The following is a 23,440-nucleotide window of genomic DNA, read 5'->3' as shown; positions in this document are numbered from 1 at the left end:
AACTAGTCCAACATCACCCAGTGCAAGAGGAAGTATGTGAAGTCTAGGTGGTCAAAGGGAAGAATCAGTGGTCTTAACCCATGGTGGTTGAAATACTTTAATTTTGAAGTATTACTAAACTATATAACCATGTAAGGACATTATTAGGTCTCCTCTGTGTCTTTAAAAAGAAAGGCCTGTGCAAGGGAAGCCCAGTTGCTTAAGCTTCATTGTCTTCACAATAAACTTGTCCTTGCTAATATTATCAATGTCATAATATGAGGACCAATGCTCCTAGTTTCCCTGGGCTGGAGATGTTGCCCCAGACATAGGACTTTCAGTGCTAAAACCAGGAAAATCCTGGGCAAAATCAAGTTAAGTTGATCACCCTACAAAGGTTACTATGAGGAATAAATGAACTTTTACATGTAAAGCACTTGGAACATGGAAGCACTTACTAAGTCTTAGCAATTATTAGCATTGCTATTACAACTAACATAACTGTGTCAACTACTTCATCGGGGTTCGTTGGTACTCAAAATAGATACTTTCTGGGAAACATTTTGAAAATACAAATGACCACACAAATGTTGTCCGTTGAAATCAGTAAAGAAGAGCGTACTTGAGCAACTTAGGAGGCATCATCAAAATCACCTGTTATTCTTCATGTGTTCATTCTTTCAATGACATTTAATGGGTAATGATTCTGCACTCAGTGTGGGGCAGAGAAGATATGAGGGAGATCTGGTACTTGTCTTCTGAGCATCTCACTGTGTGTTCCTAATTGAGGAGGCAAGGCCAGGTATGCTGGCTCACATCCCAGTACTTTGGGAGGCCGAGGCAGGAGGATGGCTTGAGGCCAGGAGTTTGAGATCAGCCTGGGCAACATACCAAGACCCTATCTCTACAAACAAAAAAACCTGGAGAAAGTTATCCTGGCTTGGTAGGGCCTGGACTTAATCTCTTCCAATGCTTGTGATTATTTGTTGGTTCTTTGGCTGCCTTTTCTGCTCCCCCCCCCCACACACACAAGCTTCCTGTGGGCGCTTCTCCCTGTTCTGGCCTCAGCCCTCTCCTCTCTCTTTCTCCGTGCAGTCCCTTGAAAAGCTCATACCACCTACCCAGCTACAACCCTTCCCATGGTGTGGCTGATTATCCCACTATGCCTGTGGCCTCCGTGTCGTGTGCCATCCTTGGTTACCATGTCTTCCATCTGTTCCTAAATCATAAGCTCTTGAGGGGCAGGGCTGACTGCACTCTGTTTCCCCATTGCCAAGTACCAGAGTGCTTGCTCTGGGTGACAGGAATAAAATAAGCAGGCTTTGTGAGGGTTATAATTTGGCAGAAGGTGATGCGAGAGGATCCAGATGAGGAGAATAACATGACCAAAAGGAGCAAAAAGGGTTAGGTGGTAATGAGGACGGGCAGTAGGGAAGGTAGAAGAATGTGCGGCAAGCCCTGGGCGGGTCCCTGGGGCTCGGGAAAGAAGGGCCTGGATACCGGGCAGGGGCCTTCAGTTTTAACCTGCGAAGCAGAAGGAAGCCCACAGAGTTAAGCATAGATGACAATGGTGATTCTAAGGCTAGGAATTTAATTGCTAAAAGGGTAATGGTAACCTGCAGCTGCAGCCTTCTACTCCACCCCCCACCCGCCCCACCTTCCTGATGGAGAAGTTCTCACTTCCCAGAGAGCAACAGGTCACACGGGTGGAGTGAATCAGGAAGCTGCTCAGCAGCAATGTCTTCAGCTAAGAAGAACAAATTGTTGTATGATATGATAGACATGAGGAAAGTGTTCCCAGCAACTGTGAGCGGGATCAACCTGAGCTTGTCGCTAACAGGCAGTGACTGCATCTTACTCATGAGTACTGCACATTACACGGGGCCTTGGTAGTAGCAGTATTTCTTTTTTTCTGAGACAGAGTCTGGCTCTGTCACCCAGGCTGGAGTGCAGTGATTTTGTCATAGCTCACTGCAGCCTTGAACTCCTGGGTTCAAGTGATCCTCCCACCTCAGTCTCCCAAATAGCTGGGACTACTGGTGCCCGCCACCACACCGGCTAATTGTTTTAGTTTTTATAGAAACAGGAACTCATTATCTTGCCCAAGCTGGTCTCAAGCTCCTGGCCTCAAGTGATCCTCCTGCCTCAGTCTCCTTACTGGCTTTTCACTTATTCAGTTGAAATGCTGTGGCCAGGTGTGGTGGTTGACACATCTGGCCACAGCATTTCAATTAAATAAGTGCACGAATGAGGAGCTAGTTAGGAAAGCAGATGGTGGAGGAGGCATTAAGGGTTTCAAACTAAGAGGAAGGCTCAAACTCAACAACTCTCTGGAAAAAGATTCAGCAGGATATGCTGGTTACAGGGGTCTGGGGAAATAAGGAAGAAAGGGTGACAGACCAGGACAACTGGATGCATTGTGGCACCACTGAAGGAGGACACTAGAAAACCAGAGAGGTCAAGAGGAGTATCTGTTTGCAAGGGAGGATGATGTGTTTCGATTCTGATGTAAAGAAGTTTCTGGTAACAGAGAACTCTCCCCAGGGAGCTACGGAAGAAGGTGAGGAATGCTGATATGGGAGTCACTGAAGAAATGGTAACAGATACAGTAAGGGCAAATGAACCCGCACAGGGGGGAAAAAAAACATAGAGTTAGAAAACCATGAATTTCGAGACCAAATCTGGAAAAAAACTTAAGGAACATAAAGAAGAAAGCTGAGGAAAGAGGCTTGGGCCCCACAGCTTGTCATACCTCAGCAGCTGAAGGTTGCACCCTCTCTGGTTTACAACACTATTGGTGCCATCAGATGGACTCAGCATCGATTTCCTTATGACTGAGACAAGTCTACAGGAATCTGGATCACTTGGAATTTTAGAGGGATAAGGAGCGACAAACCTGTCCCAATGGCTGGAAGCGAAACTGATGTGCACTTCCTCAGTTCACACTCTTCTAGAACAGTGGAGATTGTTCTCCTGACATCGTTTTCCCCAAGAATGTGCATTATTATTTTGCAGTTTAAGTTTCCACCTTGTGTAATTATATAATCTCTGTGAGGCTGTGCAGCTGGAAAAGGGGAAGAAACACACAGGCCCATCAGTTATTGGGAGCAAGATTTTAATCATTGAGAAATGAAAATATCTGACACCAGAGAAAACCGTGAAGCCCAAGCTTCCTCCATCCCTCTGGCTTCGTTCACTGGGAATGTGACTGGTTCGTTTTCTTTACAATCGTAATTCCTGAACTCAACAACTACATTGTTGAAATTTTGGGTGCTGTTCCACAGCATTCTATCCGCATTAACCATTTGATCTTCAAAACAAGCCTAGGAGGCAGGTACTGTTTTCTCCTTACACAGATTAAACAGAGCCACAGAGAGATAAGGCTACCCAGGACATGGACCCAAGCAGCCAGTCTCCAGAGCTCTTAAACCCGCCTACTTTCCCAGAAGAGTAGTTTTATAATATTAATAAAATAATCAATTACTAATAATTAATTAATAATTACCACGTTAATTATTTATTAATTAATTAATTAATCATTGACCACGTTAATTTTGCAAGGAGGTAAAAGCAACATACTCTATGGTGGTGGGGGTGAATGGACGAAAACTTCTCCCTCCCTGGGGACCCAGAGAGCACAGGAGCACAAGGAAATTACCAGGGCTGTTTTAAGTCGCTGCCCTTTTGGTTCAGCCTGCTCTGAGTAGGGTTGGGTCTGGCAAAGGGGAGAAGAGAGTGGCTCCCTGCCCGCTCACCCTGCTCTCCTTGGGAGCACCATGCCCAGGCTCTCCCTGGTGCCCTTTGGGTGCCCACCTGATTCTCCCCCTTAGGCAGCTAATCCCCCCCAGCTTCATCCTCAGCTTCTGCCTCCCAGGGCACAGCTGGCCCTTCCAGGGCTCAAACCCCTCTTCCCTCCCTCTAGTAAGTCTTTCACTCCAGAGAAAATGCCTTAATCAGAAGAGATTTCATAAGATTGGCGTTTCCAGCACCACAGCAGGTCAGTTGTGGGGTCATACTGTCAAACATGGTGGACTATGACTTCTTCAAAGTGCACTTGTAGCCAACTGTCTCCCCAGCTCTGGAAGGGATGTTTTAAAGGACAAATAATCCTTCAGGTTCCCAGCTTGGGTTCCAAAAAGGATTGAAGTCATTGAGATGGAGATGTGCTATAAGAAGTTGAACTAGGCTGGGGAAAGTAAAAGGTATTTTTATAGCACTTTACAGTTTACAAAACATTTCACATTCATTATTCCTTCTCCTCCTCACAACCGCCTGTGGGACAGCCATCCCCATATTCCTCATCAGTCGGACCTACTTATGGATGAGAGAGGCACTCAGAAGTTGGATGACAAGCCTACGATCATCAGGTAAATTCTGAAGCCTGGATTATTAGGACAGCCCGGTTTCCTTTTGATACTTATAAAACAAGAGATAGATGGGATGGTGGGACCTGTCCCCCACAGCCACCAAGTGCCACCACCTCTGCCTGCTCCCCTAGGGAAGTAACCTTTTCTGAAATGCTCACTATCTACTCTACTCCCAGTCCTCCTGTAGGTCCTCTCATAGTATTCTCAGCCCTCTAATTTTCAACAGTTTGTAGCCAAAAGTAACATGCACCATACCTCGTACAGCACACTCATATTCCACATCCTCTCCAGCAGCTTCTAAAATTGCCTTTGACACACCTGAAGAAGACATGTTGAAGGTTAAAAGCATGAGTAAAAATTCAGTGAGTGGTTAATTAGCCTTTGTATATTATAATTTTGCTCAACTTACCCCTTTATGCATAATCTATCAGCCCCTCTCCCCCAGAAAACCTTGTTTTCTCTAGCAACCTTCATTCAAGGGCTGAAGAATGAATACCTGGGTCCCAGCGTGATGGCACCGCCCAAGGCTTAGAGTCCAGTGTCTGCAACTTCACCTTCTCTACTTGGACAGGGATTATTTTTGCAGTTATTGAAAACTTTTTGTTTTACCCTTGTTATTTTATAAAAATGAATAACCAATATGAAACTAAAAGTTCTGATACTAATGACAAGCATGCACCTCTAAACTGTAATAAAATTCAACATTTTACTTAAGTTTTTCATTCTTTTCCCCCTACAGTTAGACAGTTAGCTGATTTCAGTACAATGATTCTTCCAGGCAAGGTTGCAGCTTCACAGCTTTGGCTGAGTCTAATGACAACTGGATTGAGTAGTCAATGACATGGACATTGCATTTTGAAGGACTGGGTTGGCGTTAACTCCACCACTTAGTAGCTAATATGTGAGTAATCAGTTCCTCATCTATTACACAGAGGCTAATAACACAGCACTTCCCTCACTGGCTTAGTCAAAAGGAATAACGGGTGATAAATGGTTAGCATAGAAGCTGGCGTGCAGAAAATATTAAATTAATGTTGTTTTACCACTATGAAGAGATATATATCTATATAATCTTGATGATGTGTGTTATGAATTATCTTTTGTTTCAATTTTTTTTAGAGACAGGCTTTCACTCTGTTGCCCAGGCTGGAGGACAGTGGCATGATCGTAGTTCACTGTAACCTCTAACTCCTGAGCTCAAGTGATCCTCCTGCCTCAGCCTCCCGAAGGGCCAGGCCTACACATATGCAAGTCACCATGCCCACCTTGTTATTTATTTATTTATTTATTTGTAGAGACAGAGTTTTACTATGTCTCCCAGGCCATCATCTCATTTTTTAAAAAATTCCCTTTTTGGTTTGTTTGTTCTGGTCTCAGTCTTTGCTGTGACGGAAACTTCTCTCCATGTTCACTGATCTTGGCCAGTCTGTTCATATGGAAAAGTGAGCTTAGAAGCAGTATGTGAAGAGGCCTGGAGGCTTGTTGATCAGTGGGCTTCAGCTGTCTGCTATTCTGGGAGCCACACAGGGAGGGAAGCTCGATACTCCTTGTCCAGTACAGAGACCTTCTCTTAGACACAGCTTTCGGAGCAGCAGACAGCTGAAGCGCACTGGTCAACAAGCCTCCTCACATAGTCTCCACCTCACCTGTGCCTGGTGCCCTATGTCCAGAATTCCTCTGGCTCCATTTTTCTAGGGCATGAACCTCCCATCTCTGGTTGGGGAAGAGCAAGTAAAGTTACTACTGAGTAGGAGGGTGAATAGACTCAAGAGGCCTAATTGCTGCTGATAAGGATTTTCTTTTTTTTTTTTTCTGTTTTTTTTTTTTTTATTAAATCATAACTGTATACAATGATATGATTATGGGGCATCATACACTCACTTCATAAACCATTTGACACATTTTTATCACAGTAGTTAACATAGCCTTTCCGGTGTTATCTCAGTTACTGTGCCAAAACATTTACATTCTACATTTACCAAGTTTCGCAAATACCCCTGTAATATGCACCACAGGTGTGATCCCACCGATTCCCCTCCCTCTACCCACCCCCCCCTTTCCCACTTCTCCCTATTGTTAAGTTGTAGCTGGGTTATAGCTTTCATGTGAGAGTCCCAAATTAGTTTCATAGTAGGGCTGTGTACATTGGGTATTTTTTCTTCCATTCTTGGGATACTTTACTAAGAAGAATATGTTCCAGCTCCATCCATGTAAACATGAAAGAGGTCTGTTCTCATGTTTGTATTTGTCCCCTGTCTTCCCAGGCACCTGCTGTCTCTAACTCGCATGTCTATAGGGGCCGCTGTTCTCTCCGGCAGTATTGCCCTCTACCCCCCATCCCATGTCAGTTCCTACCACTGGCTAGCAGCTTCCCATCTTCTAAAATATGTTATTACTTGTTCATAGTTGTTTCCCCTCCAAAATGCTTTCTGCTTGAGTGTTTATCCTTTTTTCATTCCTTTATTGTTGCTTCAATGGCATACCAAAAGGGTGCAGGGATAAATGCACATAAATGATAATTCCGTATACCATGTTTCATATAACTGGATGTTCTTTAGGTCCATATTTTGAATGACTTAAAAAGTGAGTGACTAATTAAAGTGATATTCTACAGATTCATTTCTGCATTGTAAATTTTGCAATTTATGAAATATATAAAATTCTATTTCTATTTATGTTTTACTTTACACTTTTAATTTAAAAATCAATGTTTTATGATCAATGAAATATATAAGAAAAAGAATATACATATAAAAGTTATAAATTAATAAATATATGTGGGGAAGGCATGCTTGAAAGTGTTACTGTAATGGGTGTGGTTAAACATTTCACAGAAAATCAAGAAAAAGAGTTGAGTTTCACTTCTGGGAAAGAGTAAAAATAGAGGGAAGTAAAAATAGAAGACCTTAAAGCTTATTGAATTTTAAGTGTGGAAGCCTAATCCAGAGATAAAAGGGGCTGAGAGCTGACATTAAGCATGATGCAACAGTTACAACCCACCGTTATATCAGTTTCACCCATCTAATCCTCCTCTGGGAAATAGGCATTTGACAGGCAAAGAAACAAGGCTAAGGGAGGTCATTGGCTTGTCCAAGAACACATCATGCTAAGTGATATAGCTTATAAGGATTCAACCTGGGTCTTTCTGAGTCCCGGGTCTTTCTGAGTCCATATTTTCTACAACATCCTCTGTCTACTCAGGGCAATAGTAGCCATTAATAGGTACAATAAAGTACATTGCTTAAATAAAGTACCTGATTTCAGATTAAATGTCCTTGTTGTTGAGTTTACAATAACATCTACACTTTCTCTGGTGATATCTCCAGTAGCAACCTGGAAAGTAACTGCACCAATTTTCATTTGATGCATTGAGGGTGCAGGATTAGGGTCAGTCCTGAAGATACCTGAAAAGAAAGAAAATGGATAAGGAATTGACTGGCTGGGAGGAAGAGCAAGTGTCTTGGGGCCCTATCCTCTTCCCAGTCCTCTTTCTTTTCCCCAATATAAATCTAAACACTATCATGTCTCCTGGCCTGTTAAACTACTAGATTTCTTTTTTAAAGGAAATTAGAAAATAATGCTTTGTGGAAAAAAGAATATCTACATTTTCTCAGTTAAATAAAATCAGGCAGAAACATCAGATTGAACCAACGTGTTTACTGGCAAAAGTGGCTGTGGCATCATGAAAGGAGTGAGGAAGAAGGGGAGGGTGGAAAGTGCTCTCTCATATCATGTGAGCAACATCACTGGGAAAGTCTTTTATCATCACTGCGGATAGCAATATAGAGGATGCTCGGAGGAAATTACCAGCAACATGCTGGCATATTCCTGTCCACTCCGCACTCTGAGGCTTTACAACTTAGATGTGCCGCTTCCACTCATCCCTTCAGCTCATTAGATCTCCCTTTTGGTGTTTTTACAGTGGCAACAGAAACACCTGCCCATGGGGCCATTGTATAGATAAATAATATAATGTACATGAAAGTGATCAGTAAAGTGTAATGTGCCATACACAATTCTTTGCAATTCTGGTTTCATTACCAATGATTTAGTTCATGTTAACACTCTGGCTTCTTCGTGTGCCCAGACAATGGGACACACTCTAACACCTTCTCCCTCACCAATTGGTCTTCATGTCAATTAGTTTTGCCTCCTTCTATTGGACTCAACTACCACTGAAAAGTTACTAAGCAAAGAGAAATATTTCCTTAGCAGAACAACTTCCCCAGACCTTGGGTATCTCTAGGCATGAAAATCTCGTCCTTGTTGGGATATCCACCTGACCGTCTGGCAAATTCATCTAAAAATGCCTGGAAATAGAAACAGAGTTATTGACCACAATAACATTCTATAGGAATACTACTCCAAATCTTTGATCAGCAGATATCAAATAAGAACAATAATTTGTGATAGATTTTCTCTTACCTCATAGACTTTGGAATGAAAGGATTGTGGTTCAACCTAGAAATTTTCTCAATAAATAGCAGTACTGATTTACTTCATTTCATGAGTATAACTAACACTATACCCTGGTGAGTAGGTTAGGGAACTAAATAAAGGGATGTAAGGTTTTCTAAGGGCTAACGATTAAGTCCTTTATGAAGTCTTTCTAGCCAACAACTAATTTAGGGACCACAAAGACCTGTGGAAACAAAAGGATCTATTTTTCCATTTCAGATCCATTTTAGTCTACTGGCTCTGCAGGAAATCAGATGCTTTATTTGCAATAGTAAGAGATTATCTCTCTTCTTTTGAAACCCCATACTTCTGGCCTGCTACATATGATGTGCTTAGCAGAGTGTAGAATGGTTACAGTGTGGGGGTCAGGGTACAACATTTCTTAGCATAATTGGCTGGTAGATGCATTCTGGGGTTGACTAACAACAAATACATATGGTATATTTCATCTCTATGCCCAGCCAAAGCCTCCTGAACAAAATCACTAAAATCTACATTAGGCCTTCATAAGCTAAAGTTTTATTTAGAAATGGAAAATGATTTGTTGGTCATGTGAGTGACAAAACTGAGCAATGGGTGACAAATTGGAGTTATAAAGTTTCACCTGGATAGTCCATTTTAGGTATGAAAATTTGCTAATAATACTTTTCCCAGTCTATCTTTGAGCAAGAATTATGCCTCTGGACATTTTATATTCACTAGGGGAGAAAAAAACTAAGAAAAGGTTTGGGATTGATGTTAATCTTTTAGCTGTTATTATTCTCTCCTGCATCTATGGGCAAATAAACTTATAAACTACATCATGTGATACTTTGAAATGTTTCTGGGGCTCTCTGGGAAGGCTACACTTCCATCCCAAATGGCTAGAAATAAGAACTTAGAAAGCAAAATTATCTTCAATGTCCTTTTCAAGTGCTAATGTTAGTAAGTTGTAGCAATTGCCTGTTAGCCTTGAAGTCACCTAATGATGAGGTGATAACTGCTACTGCAACCACTTTTGAGGCTTGCTATGTGCTAGATATTGTGCAAAACATGTGAAACCTATTCTCTCTTATAATACTCACATCAACTCTGCAAGATCTTAATAATGGTTTCATTTTACCCATAAAAAAACTGTGATTCAGAGAAGTTATGTTACCCAACTTTTAAATGGAAAAACAGAGCTTCAAACCTAGGTATACCGTTCTTCTAATGCCAGTGATAACTGCTTAGCAAATGTGATTTTGACTGTTTCTCTACTGCTGAATATGGTGCTGGTATTTCTAGTTGCAGACTCTCACAGACTTGTATGGCCTGGTATACTCTATCCTAATAACTAAATTCTTTGTTGTTGTTGTTGTTGAGACAGAGTCTTACTTTGTAACCCTGGGTAGAGTACCATGGCATCATAGCTCACAGCAACCTCAAACTCTTGGGCTCACGAGATCCTCTTGCCTTAGCTTCCCGAGTAGCTTGGACTATAGGCACCCAGCACAATGCCTGGCTATTTTTTAGAGACGGGGTCTCACTCTGGCTCAGGCTGGTCTTGAACTCCTGAGCTGAAGCAATCCACCCACCTCCCAGAGTGCCAGGATTATAGGCGTGAGCCACCACGCTCAGCCTAAATTCTTCAGGCTTCTGTTATCCTACCTTTTCCCTATAGGTAGAGACATGATCTAGCTTTCATATAGTTATTGTTAAAATGCTTAGGCCATTTTTATGACACAAATTTACTACTTTTTTCTAAGAATTGACTTATTATAGATTATCTGGTCCTCTGATAAACTGTCTAGGAAGGATTGTGTGAGTTATTAGTGTTAGCTCATAGGCAAGCCATGTGACAGCCTCCCATCAGCAACCAACATTTACAGGCAGGGAAGTATAAAATACTATTATTGACAGCTGATTGTATTGGGGTTCACTTGCCGGAATGACCAGACAAGATACACAACCATACCTGACGGCCTTCCCCATCACTTGTATATACTAGAATGTGAACTTCTTTTAAGTTTCTTTGCCAAGAACTGCTACTAAATTTGAACACTTCTGAAAACATTAGTTCAGCGAAAGTAGCTTTGGGAAACTTCAAATTTCCTGTTCCAATCAGGGGAAATGTGATTGATGAGAAGCTTAGTTCTTCTACAGTCCTCAAACATGTCTTGATGATATTTGCCATGATCTGAAATGTACAAAGTATAATAACATAGGTCAGGGCTCCAACTGGTAGAAAACAGAAAGAGCCACAGTTATAGCAACTCTGACTAGGACCTCTCTGCTACTGCTGGCTTTGTCAGGGCCTGAGAAGTCAAAAAGGGAAAACAACAAAACAGGAGAAGATTTTCCAGAGAGAGTCAAACTTATTCAGGAAGGGAAGGTGCAATAGTGTGGGAATGATTACATGAACAATGGAAACTCAATGAAACTAAAAGTGATGCTCATGAAGAGTTTTGACATGAGAACAATCTTTAAGAAAAAAAGCAGAATTAAAAAATGTTTGAAAGAGAATCTCAATTAAGAAATAATTATGTATAAAATTGACTTGAAGGAAATACATAAAATGTTAACCAAAATTATCTATTGGTGACTGATATTATGATTTTCACCTTCTTTTTATACTTTTCTGTACTTTCTACAGCATAAACCTATTTTTTATATTCTGTAAATATAAAGTTGGGAGGTTAGACAAAGAGTGAAGGTGAGAATTATGTTAACAAAACAGTTGTAAGAGGGTCCTTATCTAACGAATGCAATCAATGTAACCTGCTTCTGTGTACCCTCAATGAATCCCCAACAATAAAAACAAAACAAACAAACAATCAAAAAAACAACAACAACAAGGGCCATGACTCTCTTTTATTCTTCACTGCAACTCAGGGTGCATGTCTTTGTTGTCCTGAAGGATGAATACATTACTTTTTAGATACCAGTCCCGGAAAAGCCCAATGGCCGTTACTACTTCCAAGGGTCAATTACTATGAAATTGCAGATAGTTGTGATGGAATCTCCATGAAATGTAGCAAAGATTTCAATAAATAGCCTGGGTTCAATCAATACTAGGTCAACCTAGGCCAAATATTTCTTTGTTGACGGGGGCTGGCGTGCACATTGTAGGATGTCTTGCAGCATCCCTGGCCTCTATCTACTAGGCACCAGTAGCAGTCGTAACAAGCCTGTGTGGCAAAATTACCTTAGTTGAGAACCATGCCAGAAAGAAATTCCCAAAGCTACCAAAGGAGGTGAAGTACTAAGGCTTTCTCTACCTGCTCAGAAGCCCCTGCTCCTTTTTTCCAGCTTGGAGCCACGACGTGGAGTACTGCATTGCAGTCTAGATCGCAGCCGCTTGTCATGAACATACTACCCACTTTCTCGTTTGTTTGCTGTGTGGTGGCATTTAACTCCTTCTGGAGATGTGGACCAGCTTTCTTCAAAAGAGCCAGAGATAGTGGTCCTCCTCCAAGCTGAAGATCCGTGGGAACAGTGTTGACAATGACGTCAGCCTTAATGAAAACACGATGTTTGTTAGAGATTGAACCAGTACGTAACGATTGAGCACCTGTGACTTTGCTAAGCAATATGGAGTAATGCACAAGACATGTTTGCCTTTCACGCTAACATGCCAGCCCTGCCCTCAAGGAGTTTATGACGTTGTCAGGACTTAGACACCGTAACAAGGTGACTCCTGAAACTCAGAAATTAAGGAAATATACTAACCACTACTGTCAAATCAACACCTAGTTGGTCAGAATAGAGCTATGAAAATGAGTGAAATGGAGACCAGAGACAGAGACAAAGAGTGAAAGACAGAGACGGAGAAAAAAGGAAAGTGGGAATGAAAGGCAGAGACAGAAAGGGAAAGACAGAAACAGATTGAATAGAAACATAGAAAGATTGAGAGAGGTGGGAAGTGAGAATCGCTTTTATGATGGCAGAAACTGAAAATAATTGTTTTTAATTTAACATAATAACATACCTAAAGACAGATTGGGCCTATCTAAAGGGGGGTCTGGTCAGCCCTTATGGTCTGGACAAAGGGAAGTCACTAAGGTGAAGGAAGGTAGTGTCCATTCTAGCCTGTCCAGAGGCATCCAGCTGTCCAGTGTGCAGAGGCTGTCCCATAGCCTGATACCATTTGATGTTCTATATTTAATTCCTTAAACTCCTCTTACTCAGATTTTGTGTTCACTGACAACCTTTGATTCCCTGGTAATTTGACTTGGAGCGAGGAAGTAAGTGCTCTGATCATGTGGACAGGAGTGGCGTGGAATCTAAGGACTCTTGGCTAGAGAAAAATGAAGGAAGCAGTGGGCTCCCTCTCCTCTGCCATATCATGAGCTATAGCAAAAGCAACAAGTATTTTCAGTGGCTCATAATCCAGAAGAATCCTGAAATTCCGAGGAGGGCTCTCCTTCCATTAGTCGGAATGTGTGCCACCTGAAGGTAAATATCAAGTGTCCAAATTTGAGGGCTGCAGAATTCTGAAGAAGCATCCACAGCAGTGAATCTCAGCCCTAGCTACATGATAGAATCTCCTGGAATGCTTTCAAAAACTACTGTCAACTACACCACAGATCTGACCAATTAAAGTCAGGAACTCTAGGGTGGGGCCTGGGCATCTATATTTTTAAAAAGTTTCCCAGATGATTCTGATCTGCAGCCAGGATGAAGTATTATGGATATCAACTATAATGGACTTTAGGGCCTGTCTCTTGCTAACTGGTGATTCCAGGGAAAAGGAAGTGATAGGAAAGAACCCATAGGCAGTAGCCAAGTTGAGGATTTAGCACCTAAACAGTAATCTTTATCCTTCCTTATTCTCCCTGTGTCTCTGGAAAATGCCGAGGCAGGAGCAATGGGATGTTTGTGAAGGGTGACTTTATAGTGTGGCATATATGTCTTCCTCATTAATGTTGATGGGAGGCAGAGAGAAAAACAAACCTGGGTTGAAAGTATGTCAAGAACAGTCATAGAGAAACAAAACAAGTGTATTTGGACACACTGGTTAGAGATGAAACTCAGACCCCTCCACATGGGTACACGTGAAAGAATACACAGAGGATGTTAAATATATCCCTGAATGAACTTCAGGTGGATTCAACTTCTCAAATATACATTACCTAAATCTTTGACCCTAAACCTAATTAGAACGATTGTTCCTTGGTGGATTTACTAAATAGTACCACCTACCCTGACAAACTGAACATCTCCACTTATCAATTTGAGGGTCAGACCTTCAAGGGTTTGGGTGGAAGCTAGAACATTTCTGTTTGGAAGATAATCTTTCTTGCTGAAATAGTTCCTTGACTGTGGAGAAAACAGAAAAGCATTACTAGGCAGTGCCTATCTGAAGACTCTCCTTGTAGGGGGCTAAACAGAAAATAACTAGTAGATTTTACAAATTTCCTTTATTCAACTCATACCTCAGCTCTGAGATCCAAAAGGAGATAATTCCTTATATTAATGTTTAAGTATCAATTGTATTTAATACCAAATGCCAATGAGCTCTTTTACTTTATTTCTCCAAGAATGCTGGCATAGCAGACCCTGTCCATATCCCCCAGCCCTTACTACTTAAGCACACCCTATACACATTTCCATCTGTACTTCTTGCCTGGGGACTTTCGTTAGTGCTCACTGGCATAGTAGAGAGGAAACACAGGCAAATTAGCCCATCTGCCCCATCACCAGCCCTCATTCAATGATTGGCAGGAGCTGGTATAAAAACACCCCAGCAACCTTGCCTCCCAAATAGATTGACTTGGAGTTTCCTCAGTGGGATTGAGAGGGAGCTAATTTGATAATGTACCCAAAGTTTCCTTTACTTTTCCATTTCAATCATTCACACTCCAATCCTATCTCTAGGTCCCCTTCTGGGGAAACACAAACTAAGACACAATCCCTGCACCCTCTCCACAATAACACATTTGAAGTTTGACTATTAATCAGTCACAGAATTTTAGAATTTAAAGGGTCATCACAGATCATCCAATTTAGAAACTTCATTGTCCTGAAAATGAAACCCGTGTGATGAAGTCACAAAGTCAAACTACTAACTAACAGAAGACACAATACTTGAATCTGGTCTCTTCACACCCAACTCAGCTCTGCTTTTCACAGAATGTGAGCTGATCTACCTCATGGGATTTCCCATGCCAATGAATGGTAAAAACATGGCACATATTTTTTATAGCACCTGTGACAGACATTACTAATTGGTATCAGAACTTTTTTTTCAATCAATCCAAATACAGTTTCAGAATCTTCCTCAACACAGAGCTCCAGGCAATGACTATCATTTGATCACATATAATGCATGAAATAAAACCTATTTTCTATTATGTGGCTAACTCGAAAAGGATATAAATTTTCTTTGCTTAAAATTGTCTCAGAGAATTTTTCACTGTCTTTGGGAACAGATTTCTGGGCAATCCTTTTCCCTTGTTCAGGAATTTCATTCTTCACTTCACACCCTCCTGCATGCAGTTTGGTATGTTGGGTGAAAGCAATATCAATGATGTCCCACTTTGTGAAGACCAGAAAACCTTCCAAATGAATCAGCACATTCCCTGATTATCTTTTCAATGTTTTGGTTGGTACTTTCTATTAATGTCTTTGTGTTATAATTTTCACATCTTCCAAACAACCGATATTAAGACCAGCTCCTTAAATATATCAAACCCAATCAAAATTTTATCATCCCCTGTGCTATTTTTTATGTCCTCCCGTACATCACATTCAATTTGGTGACTTGATATTTAAATATGATGAAGGAGAATTTTTTAGGAACATCTTCTCCCAGGTTTGATGACACTGATTTTTCAGTCTTCTTTGAGTGAGTTCGGTGGCTGCAGACCTGAGTGTTACCTCTGTCCCCTTACAGCTGACTTGTGGTCATGTTACCTCACAGCGACAACTTCCCTCTTTATAATTTTTCATTCCAATCAGGTGATGTTTCTTCTGCATGAACATCCACATGTGCGGATCCAGGGACACCAGGAATGGTGCCAGCAACTTTCTCAGGGGCTTCTCCCTTCCATACTAGGCTGTGCCCAAAGACTTACAACATGGGAGCAGAGATATCTTTCACTGAAGACAAGATTTTTAGCCAAGTAGGTATCCATCACTAAAAAAATAAAAATACGGGACTCACGTCATTCAGGCAAAATCAGATGGTGATATTTCAAAGAGTAAAAGATACCTTTGGCACATAAAGAAATCCCGATACTAATGAGACTCTGAAACACAGACTGTCTTTCTAAAATGGTGCTGCTGTCAACAGTTCAATGAAAGATGGGACATTCAAAAAGGCAATGGAGGTAATCCCAACCTAACAGAATATTTCTTCCATTTGCATTCATTTTGCAGTAAAGTTTTGTCACATTAATCTAATTTTTCCATGGATAGTCATTGGAAAATTGGAAAGGTAGTTTTTTTTCCTGAAAATGTCTTGCCCTTTGTGATTCAATAAATACAAACAATAAAACACAAGCAATTTAAAATAACCTATTAGAAGTAAAGACACTAGTTAGTTATTTTGAGACAGTCTCACTGTCTCTAGTAAACTCTAGTACACTCTACAAGAGTCTAAATCCATACATTTGGAATTCTAATAGCCAGTGGTGCTCTAGACTTTCTACATAGCAGGCTTATGTGTGACAATGCAGAAGGAGAGGGTGATGAAGGCAGTTTCTTGGATTGTGTAAGTAAGATTTCTCTCAAAGATCCCTACCTCCTGGTCATTAAGCCTTTGCATAGTTTCCTTCCATAGCACATCAGAGTTGCTGTGAGTCTCATAGACTATGACAGAGTGTAGCCAAGCACAGTGGCTCATGCCTGTAATCCTAACACATTGGGAGGCTGAGGCAGGAGGATCTCTTGAGCTCAAGCGTTTCAGACCAGCCTGAGCAAGAGCGAGATCCCATCTCTACTAAAAATAAAGACAATTAGCCAGGTGTCGTGGTGGGCACCTATAGTCCCAGCGACTCAGGAGGCTGAGGCTGGAGGATTGTTTAAACCCAGGAGTTTGAGGTTGCTGTGAGCTATGCTGATGCCACCACACTCTAGCCTGGGGCAACAGAGTGAAAAAAAAATTAAAAAGAATATGAAAGAGTGATGCTGTGTCACTTCTGAGGCTGGGTTATAAAAGGCACTGCAGCTTTAGGTTTGCTGGCTCTTTGTCTCTCCCGCCTTCTCTTGGATAACTCACTTTGGGGTCAGCCAGCAACCATGTCATGAACAGCCCTATGGAGAGGCCCTTGTGGCAAGAAATTGGGGAATCTGGCAGCTGCCACAACTTGGAAGCACTACCCTCCAATCCCGGTCACGCCTACAGGTGGCTGTAGATTCAACCATCTGGATCACCACCTCATGAGAGACCTGAGCAAGAATCCCCCCAGCTAAGCAGCTCCCAAATTCCTGACCCACAGAATATGTGAGGAAATAAACATTTGTTATTGCAAACACTTAAATTCATTATGCAGCAATAAAAAAGTAATATAAATTATATGCTTACTTAGAATGGTTTGAGAAAGCAGGCTGGTGGACATAGTGAAGATAAGGCTAAAACCCCCACACCCTAACCATTTTTTCCAGAAAAATCATTGCTTGAAAGCCCACTCCTAGCCTCTGTGCCAGAAGTATAAATTTTAAGGGTCTTAACAAAAAATTGTAACGATATGCATATATGGCTAGCCCTCTGTAATTGTGGGCTCCCCATATGTGGATTCAAACCATGGATCAAGAATATCAGGGGGGAAAAGTAAAAAAGAGATATATACAAAAATATAGCAGAATAACTATTTGAGAGCATTTATACTGGTTAGGTATTATGAGTAATCTAGAGATAATTTAAAGTATACAAGAGGATGTACATAAGTTATATGCAAATACTATGTCATTTTGTGTAAGAGACTTTTCATCTCTGAGCTTTGGTATCCTCAAGGGGTCCTGGAAGAATTCCCCACAGATACCAAGGGAAAGCTGTGTATACATATGTCCGTGTGGTATATATAATCTTGTCTACCAAACAGAATACAAATTGCATCAGTTTCTTAGCAAGAAATGCATATATTGTTACAAAACTTATTTTTACAAATTACAACAAACACTTTCATTTTCATAGAAGGCATGAGATTGGTTGGGATGTAAAATGCATCTTTGTGGTGCACTGAGGTTTAAAAATATTTATAAAATGCTGCATTGCACTCTATATCACTCTGCCTCACCTTCTGGTTTCTTCACTTCTCTAATGGCTAAATTGCAGATTGAGGCTCCCAGACAACCCAACTCAAACATGTCATCCACAGAAATATTGACTGTGCTTAAATATTAACTATTTACCAGAGTATAACCATGATAAAAAAAATTTTTTCTTTATGGGTCTTCAGATGTCAATAGCAGCAGTAAGAACTAGGTGACAAGTGCGTGAGACAGAAGGGGCCTTCCAATTCTGCATGTTGGGGAGGTTGTATTAGTCCTAAGGATCTACTATTTTTTTTTTTTTTTTTTTTGAGACAGAGTCTCACTATGTCATCTTCAGTAGAATGCTGGGGCATCACAGCTCACAGCAACCTCGAACTCTTGGGCTTAAGTGATTCTCTTGCCTCAGCCTCCCAAGTAGCTGGGACTACAGGCGCCCGCCACAATGCCTGGCTATTTCTTGTTGCAGTTGTCATTGTTTGTTTAGCTGGCCTAGGCCACGTTCAAACTTACCACCCTTGGTGTTATGTGGCTTCCACCCTAACCACTGTGCTACGGGCGCCCAACCAGGATCTACAGTTTTAAATGTAGAAGTCTGGTAAGAGAAAGATATCAGTCCTCAACATCTGTCCTCTCATAAAGTATCAATTAAAATTTCCCAGTGATACCAATTCATTGCTGTATTAAGAATCAAATATTTCGGTCATAAACACCAGAATGGAGTTTGCCCTAGCATTAAGGTTTTCAGCTTTTTAAACCACTTGCTACTGTCTGAATGTTTGTGTCCCTCCAAAATTCACGTTGAGACCGAACGGCTATTGTGGTGGTATGAAGAGGTGATTAGGTCACAGAGCTCTCCCCTCCAGAGTGGGATTAATGCCCTTAAGAAAAAGACTCATGGGAGCCTTCTTCACCTCTTTCCTGTGAAGGTGCAGCAAGAAGGCATCTTTGGAGCAGAAAATAATCCCTTGCCAGCCCCTGTGTCTGCTGACACCAAAACCAGTTTCCAGAACTGTGAGCAATAAGTTTCCCTTGTTTAGAAATTACCGAGTCTAAGGAATTTTGGTATAGCAGCCTGAACAGACTAAGACACCATTATTGGAAGTTAAGCTCCTTTTCTCTCTAGATAGCCTCTCAATTTTTGGCTCTCCTGCCTGACTGGTTTCCATTGAACCTGTGTGAGGACAAACATATGATCTGTGCTTCTCTCCTCTCGAGCTCACTGACTTTCCCCCCTCGTCTTCTATCCCTGTCTATAGTTTCAGGGATACTTTTTGGCTTTACCACCTCCCTCAGGATCACAATGGGGAGGAGATGTGCAGCTGAGGTATCACCATTAGAATCGTATTTATTTGGTCATATTATCCAAGCTATAATAAGTTACTCAGTGGCACAATTAAGTCTGTCTTTAAAATGGTTCATTAATTTTCCAAATGCTTAACGTGCTCTTTGAGAAAGGATCAGATTCTGAATCTATCTTGCAGGTGAACAGGATTTCTTAAAGGTCTGGATATGGGATATGAGAGAAAGGGAAGAGTGGAGATGACTTTTGCGTTTTGGCCCAAGCAACCAGGAGGATGAGGCTACCAACTGAGATTGGGAAAGCCTGTGGGTAAGGCTGGATGATCAGGAGAAGTTCATTTTGGACATGTTATATTTATGTCAAATGCTCTTAGATACCCAAATAAGGAAGCCATCTAGACAGCAAGCGTAGACACTGGAGTTCAGGAGAGAGTCTTGGCTGGACGTAGACATTGACAGTCATGGGTACACAGACAATATTTAAATCCATTAGATCCCCAAGGGACTGAGTAAAGATAAAAAAGAGAAAACCATCGACTGAGTCCTACACTAAAAACAGGGGGAAAAGAAGATGACCAAGAGAAGAAGAGTAAGAATGAGAAGCCATGGAGATAGGAAAAACCCAAAGTGAGGAGTCCTAACAGCAAGTGAAGGAACAGTATCTAGGAGGAGGGAGCCACCAGCTGTGCCAAATATTACTAAGACATCAAGTAAAAATGTGCACTGAAAGGTGGCTATTGAGTTGAGCAACATGGAGGTTACTCCTGACCTTGGCCAGAATAGCTTTGGTGGATTGCTAGAGATAAAAGCCTGTATAGAATGGATTTAGGAAAGAATGAGAGGAAATAGGGATGAGCATGGGAAACTTGATTAAGAAATTTTATTGCAGCCAGGCCCAGGGGCTCTTGCATATAATCCTAGCACTCTGGGAGGCTGAGGCAAGAGGATTGCTTGAGCTTAGGAGTTTAGAGATCAGCCTGAGCAAGAGTGAAAAACAGAAAAATTTATCTCCTAAAAACAGAAAAATTATCCAGGCTTAGTGGTACATGCCTGTAGTCTCAGCTACTCTAGAGGCCGAGGCCAAGAATTACTTGAGTCCAAAAGTTTGAGTTCGAGGTTGCTGTGAGCTGGCTGATACTACAGCACTCTAATCAGGGTGAGTAGAGACAGAGTGAGACGACTCTTGTCTAAAAGCAAAAAAAAAAAAAAGAAAGAAAGAAAGAAAGAAATTTTTTTGCAAAGGGAAGCAAAGAAATGCAGTAGTAGCTACATGGAAATTGAGATCAAGCAAAGTTTTTAGTTGTTTATTTTTGTTACTACAACAACAAACAACAACAAAAATTGTTTTAGCTAGATTTCCACAGAGACACGTTCAAAGCTTGAGTTAATTCATAGCACATACCACATCCAATAAGAATGTGGTAGCTTTGATGGGTTTCCTAATCATCTATGTAACTACTAATCTGACTTCATTTATGCATCAAATGGTTAATCATCATTTTGGCATCAATAAAGAAGAGATAAAGCTATTTATTTATATTATTATATATATACATATATATATTTTTAAAAAAGAACAAAAAGAGAAGCAAGAGAAATCATAGTTACCTTTATAGTCAGAAAATTCAACAAGGACTGAACTCTCCTCTAGGAAATACTGGACATCCTTCTTCTTTTTTGGTATTTTTCAAAGAAAATTGTTACATAATTATTTTCAATATCAAGTGGCATATTATCAGTCTCAGTGGTTTCTTGTGAATTCCAGAAGTTCTGGGAAAATCTGGAGTTGCCGAACTTTATAGAGTCCATTACAAACATTAACAACTGTGCTGAAATATACAAAAAAAATCTGTTTGTTGGCACCATAATTTTATTTCATATGAAAAGAAAATAGATTTTTAAAAGCAATTGATTTTTAGGCTATAAATAAGAATGAAGAATTTATATGCTAAGTTTCTATGTAAAGTTAGATTTCACAATGTTAGTTTTGATCTGACATACATTGCTTATGCTGAATGCACAGCTATCTTCAATAATTATCTCTAGTTTGAGATCATTTGGGGAACAAGGATCAAACAACCTCTCCAAATGTAATCAAGTGTGAGCAGCCACTCTGTAATCTGATGATAGTAATAATGATTATAATATAATATTGTTAAAAGAAAAAAATACAATATGGTTTGCTAAATCCAATTTCTCTCTGTCCCCCTTATACATGTCATCATACCTTGATCACTATTAGGACATACCATTATGTTGAAAATGAAGTCTTATTACTATTAAAACTCAATGGAAATTTGAGAAGACATGTATAGTGGTTAAGAAAATACGCTCAGAAGTCAGGATGTCTACTTTGGAAATCTGAATCAACTTACTAGTGACTGCGAGCAAGTTACTTAATCCTTGCTAAGCCCCAATTTCTTCATCTGTAAAATAGACATAATCACCTATCTCAGAGAGCTATGTGTTATAAGATAAGTAAAAAGTTTAGCACAGTGCCTGGCAGAGAGCAAGGGCTAGATAAATGGTAGCTACCAGCAGTAGCAGAAGTAATTCTGCATATTCCCTCACAGCTCTCTCTTACTGGGAGTTAGAAAGAGCGCAACTTTTAAAGAAGACCCATGGTTAGATGCCTAGAATCAAAGTAGGATGTTACCATAATTTGAAAATGAAAAGTCACAAGCTATTGTCTGCCTTACCAGTATTTTTGAGAAAAGTGATGACAGCAACTTTAATATTGGCTATTACTTCCACCCTGAAGTCACACTGGCTTTGGATAGGCCAGTAAAAGACTTTATGAGCAAAGATCGCATGTTCTCAATCCTGATGTCTTGGATGTTGTGGAATGCATTGAAAAGAGAGGCTTGTGAAAGGTCTTTAGCAAATTCATTTATTTCATTCACTTCCATTTCTTCCATTATATCCATTCTGCTGAGAAGTAGTATTTTTGTACCAAGGTCTTCCAACTTACTGATTTTTAGGAAGAAACACTCAAGATGTTAGTTTTTAGATCAAATTTGAGATTTGAAAGGCTTTCATCTTTATATTACTTTCTGTATTAAATACCTTAGAAGAAAACAGATTTTGCTGATTGCCTTATTTCTTTTTAAATGACAAGGAAAATAGTATCTCTTTGGCTAAATTGATTACATAAAGCTAAACATTTTACTTGGTTAAGTCAGATTTACTCAGCAACTCATAGGGGGAAAGTCACAAACATGACAGTGAATGATGGTGCTCATTCACTGATCTAAATTAATAGAGCTACAAGTTGTTACTGACAAGAAAGAAGTGACTGCATAATGAAAGAGCAATCTCCAGATGTAACCAAATACAGAAATGCTTCACATTCACAAGAAGACTGGGTACTAGTAGATTCATCACAAATGAAGGGGAGAATAGAGACTTTTCGTTGTCGTTTTTTTCTTTTTTTTATCTTTGAGAGAGAAATAAAGGGACTTCCCTTAGCATGATAAAGTCTCATAAGGGGTCTGGCCTGTAATCCTAGCACTTCAGGAGGCCAAAGCAAGAAGATCACTTGAGGTCAGAAGTTTGGGAACAGCTTCAAGAGCAAGGGTGAAAACACACCTCTATAAAAAATGGAAAAATTAGCCAGACATCGTAGCATGTGCTTATGCCTAGAAGTTTGAGATTGTCGTGAGCGATGACACCATTACCCGCTGGGACAACAGAGTGGTACTCTGTCTCAAAGAAAAAAAAAAGCATCTTATTTTGGACTCAGAACTCAAGAGTATTCACAGTGAAGAAACCATGGGCATCACTCTTCTAAGGAGCAGTAAAAACCAAAAATAAAACAAAAATCAGATATATGTTGTCATCGCTTCCTTCAATATATTATTTGGAATTCTGGAACTTTTCCTGGTCATCAAAATAAGGTGAGGAAAAGAAATGAGGATAAATATAGAAATGAAAAAGTTACAGAAAAAGTTATTCTTTACAAATACAACCACATGTTGAAAGAATTGAAAATAAAAACAATACCATCAACAAAGTGGTATTTTCTTTCCTTTTTTTTTTTTTTTTGTAGAGACAGAGTCTCACTGTACCGCCCTCGGTAGAGTGCCGTGGCGTCACACTGCTCACAGCAACCTCTAACTCTTGGGCTTACGCAATTCTCTTGCCTCAGCCTCCCGAGTAGC

The 23,440-nt window shown here is 40.4% G+C and overlaps 1 protein-coding gene and 1 long non-coding RNA gene across 2 annotated transcripts in view; both read right to left on the bottom strand.

Annotated features, from left to right (window-relative positions):
• The window catches only part of PARP15 (poly(ADP-ribose) polymerase family member 15), a 38,312-nt gene that overhangs the window by 9,850 nt on the left and 5,022 nt on the right, over nucleotides 1-23,440 (bottom strand). The window contains exons 2-8 of the mRNA XM_053564421.1: nucleotides 13,968-14,084; nucleotides 12,044-12,280; nucleotides 10,741-10,962; nucleotides 8,578-8,656; nucleotides 7,601-7,750; nucleotides 4,602-4,664; nucleotides 2,876-3,043 (exon numbers count right to left, since the gene is read on the bottom strand). Coding sequence (XP_053420396.1) covers nucleotides 2,876-3,043; nucleotides 4,602-4,664; nucleotides 7,601-7,750; nucleotides 8,578-8,656; nucleotides 10,741-10,962; nucleotides 12,044-12,280; nucleotides 13,968-14,084 — 1,036 coding nt within the window. The remainder of the gene's footprint in view (nucleotides 1-2,875; nucleotides 3,044-4,601; nucleotides 4,665-7,600; nucleotides 7,751-8,577; nucleotides 8,657-10,740; nucleotides 10,963-12,043; nucleotides 12,281-13,967; nucleotides 14,085-23,440) is intronic.
• On the bottom strand, nucleotides 14,096-23,265 carry LOC128567286 (uncharacterized). Its single transcript, XR_008374842.1, has 3 exons — nucleotides 21,980-23,265; nucleotides 20,889-21,109; nucleotides 14,096-15,903 (listed from the first exon to the last, which is right to left on the bottom strand). It is a non-coding gene; the product is annotated as an uncharacterized LOC128567286 (long non-coding RNA).

This window comes from Nycticebus coucang, chromosome 16, assembly GCF_027406575.1.
Source record: "Nycticebus coucang isolate mNycCou1 chromosome 16, mNycCou1.pri, whole genome shotgun sequence".
Lineage (NCBI taxonomy): Eukaryota > Metazoa > Chordata > Mammalia > Primates > Lorisidae > Nycticebus > Nycticebus coucang.
The sequence above is the reverse complement of the archived record's forward strand: the minus strand, read 5'-3'. Positions and strand labels throughout refer to the sequence as shown.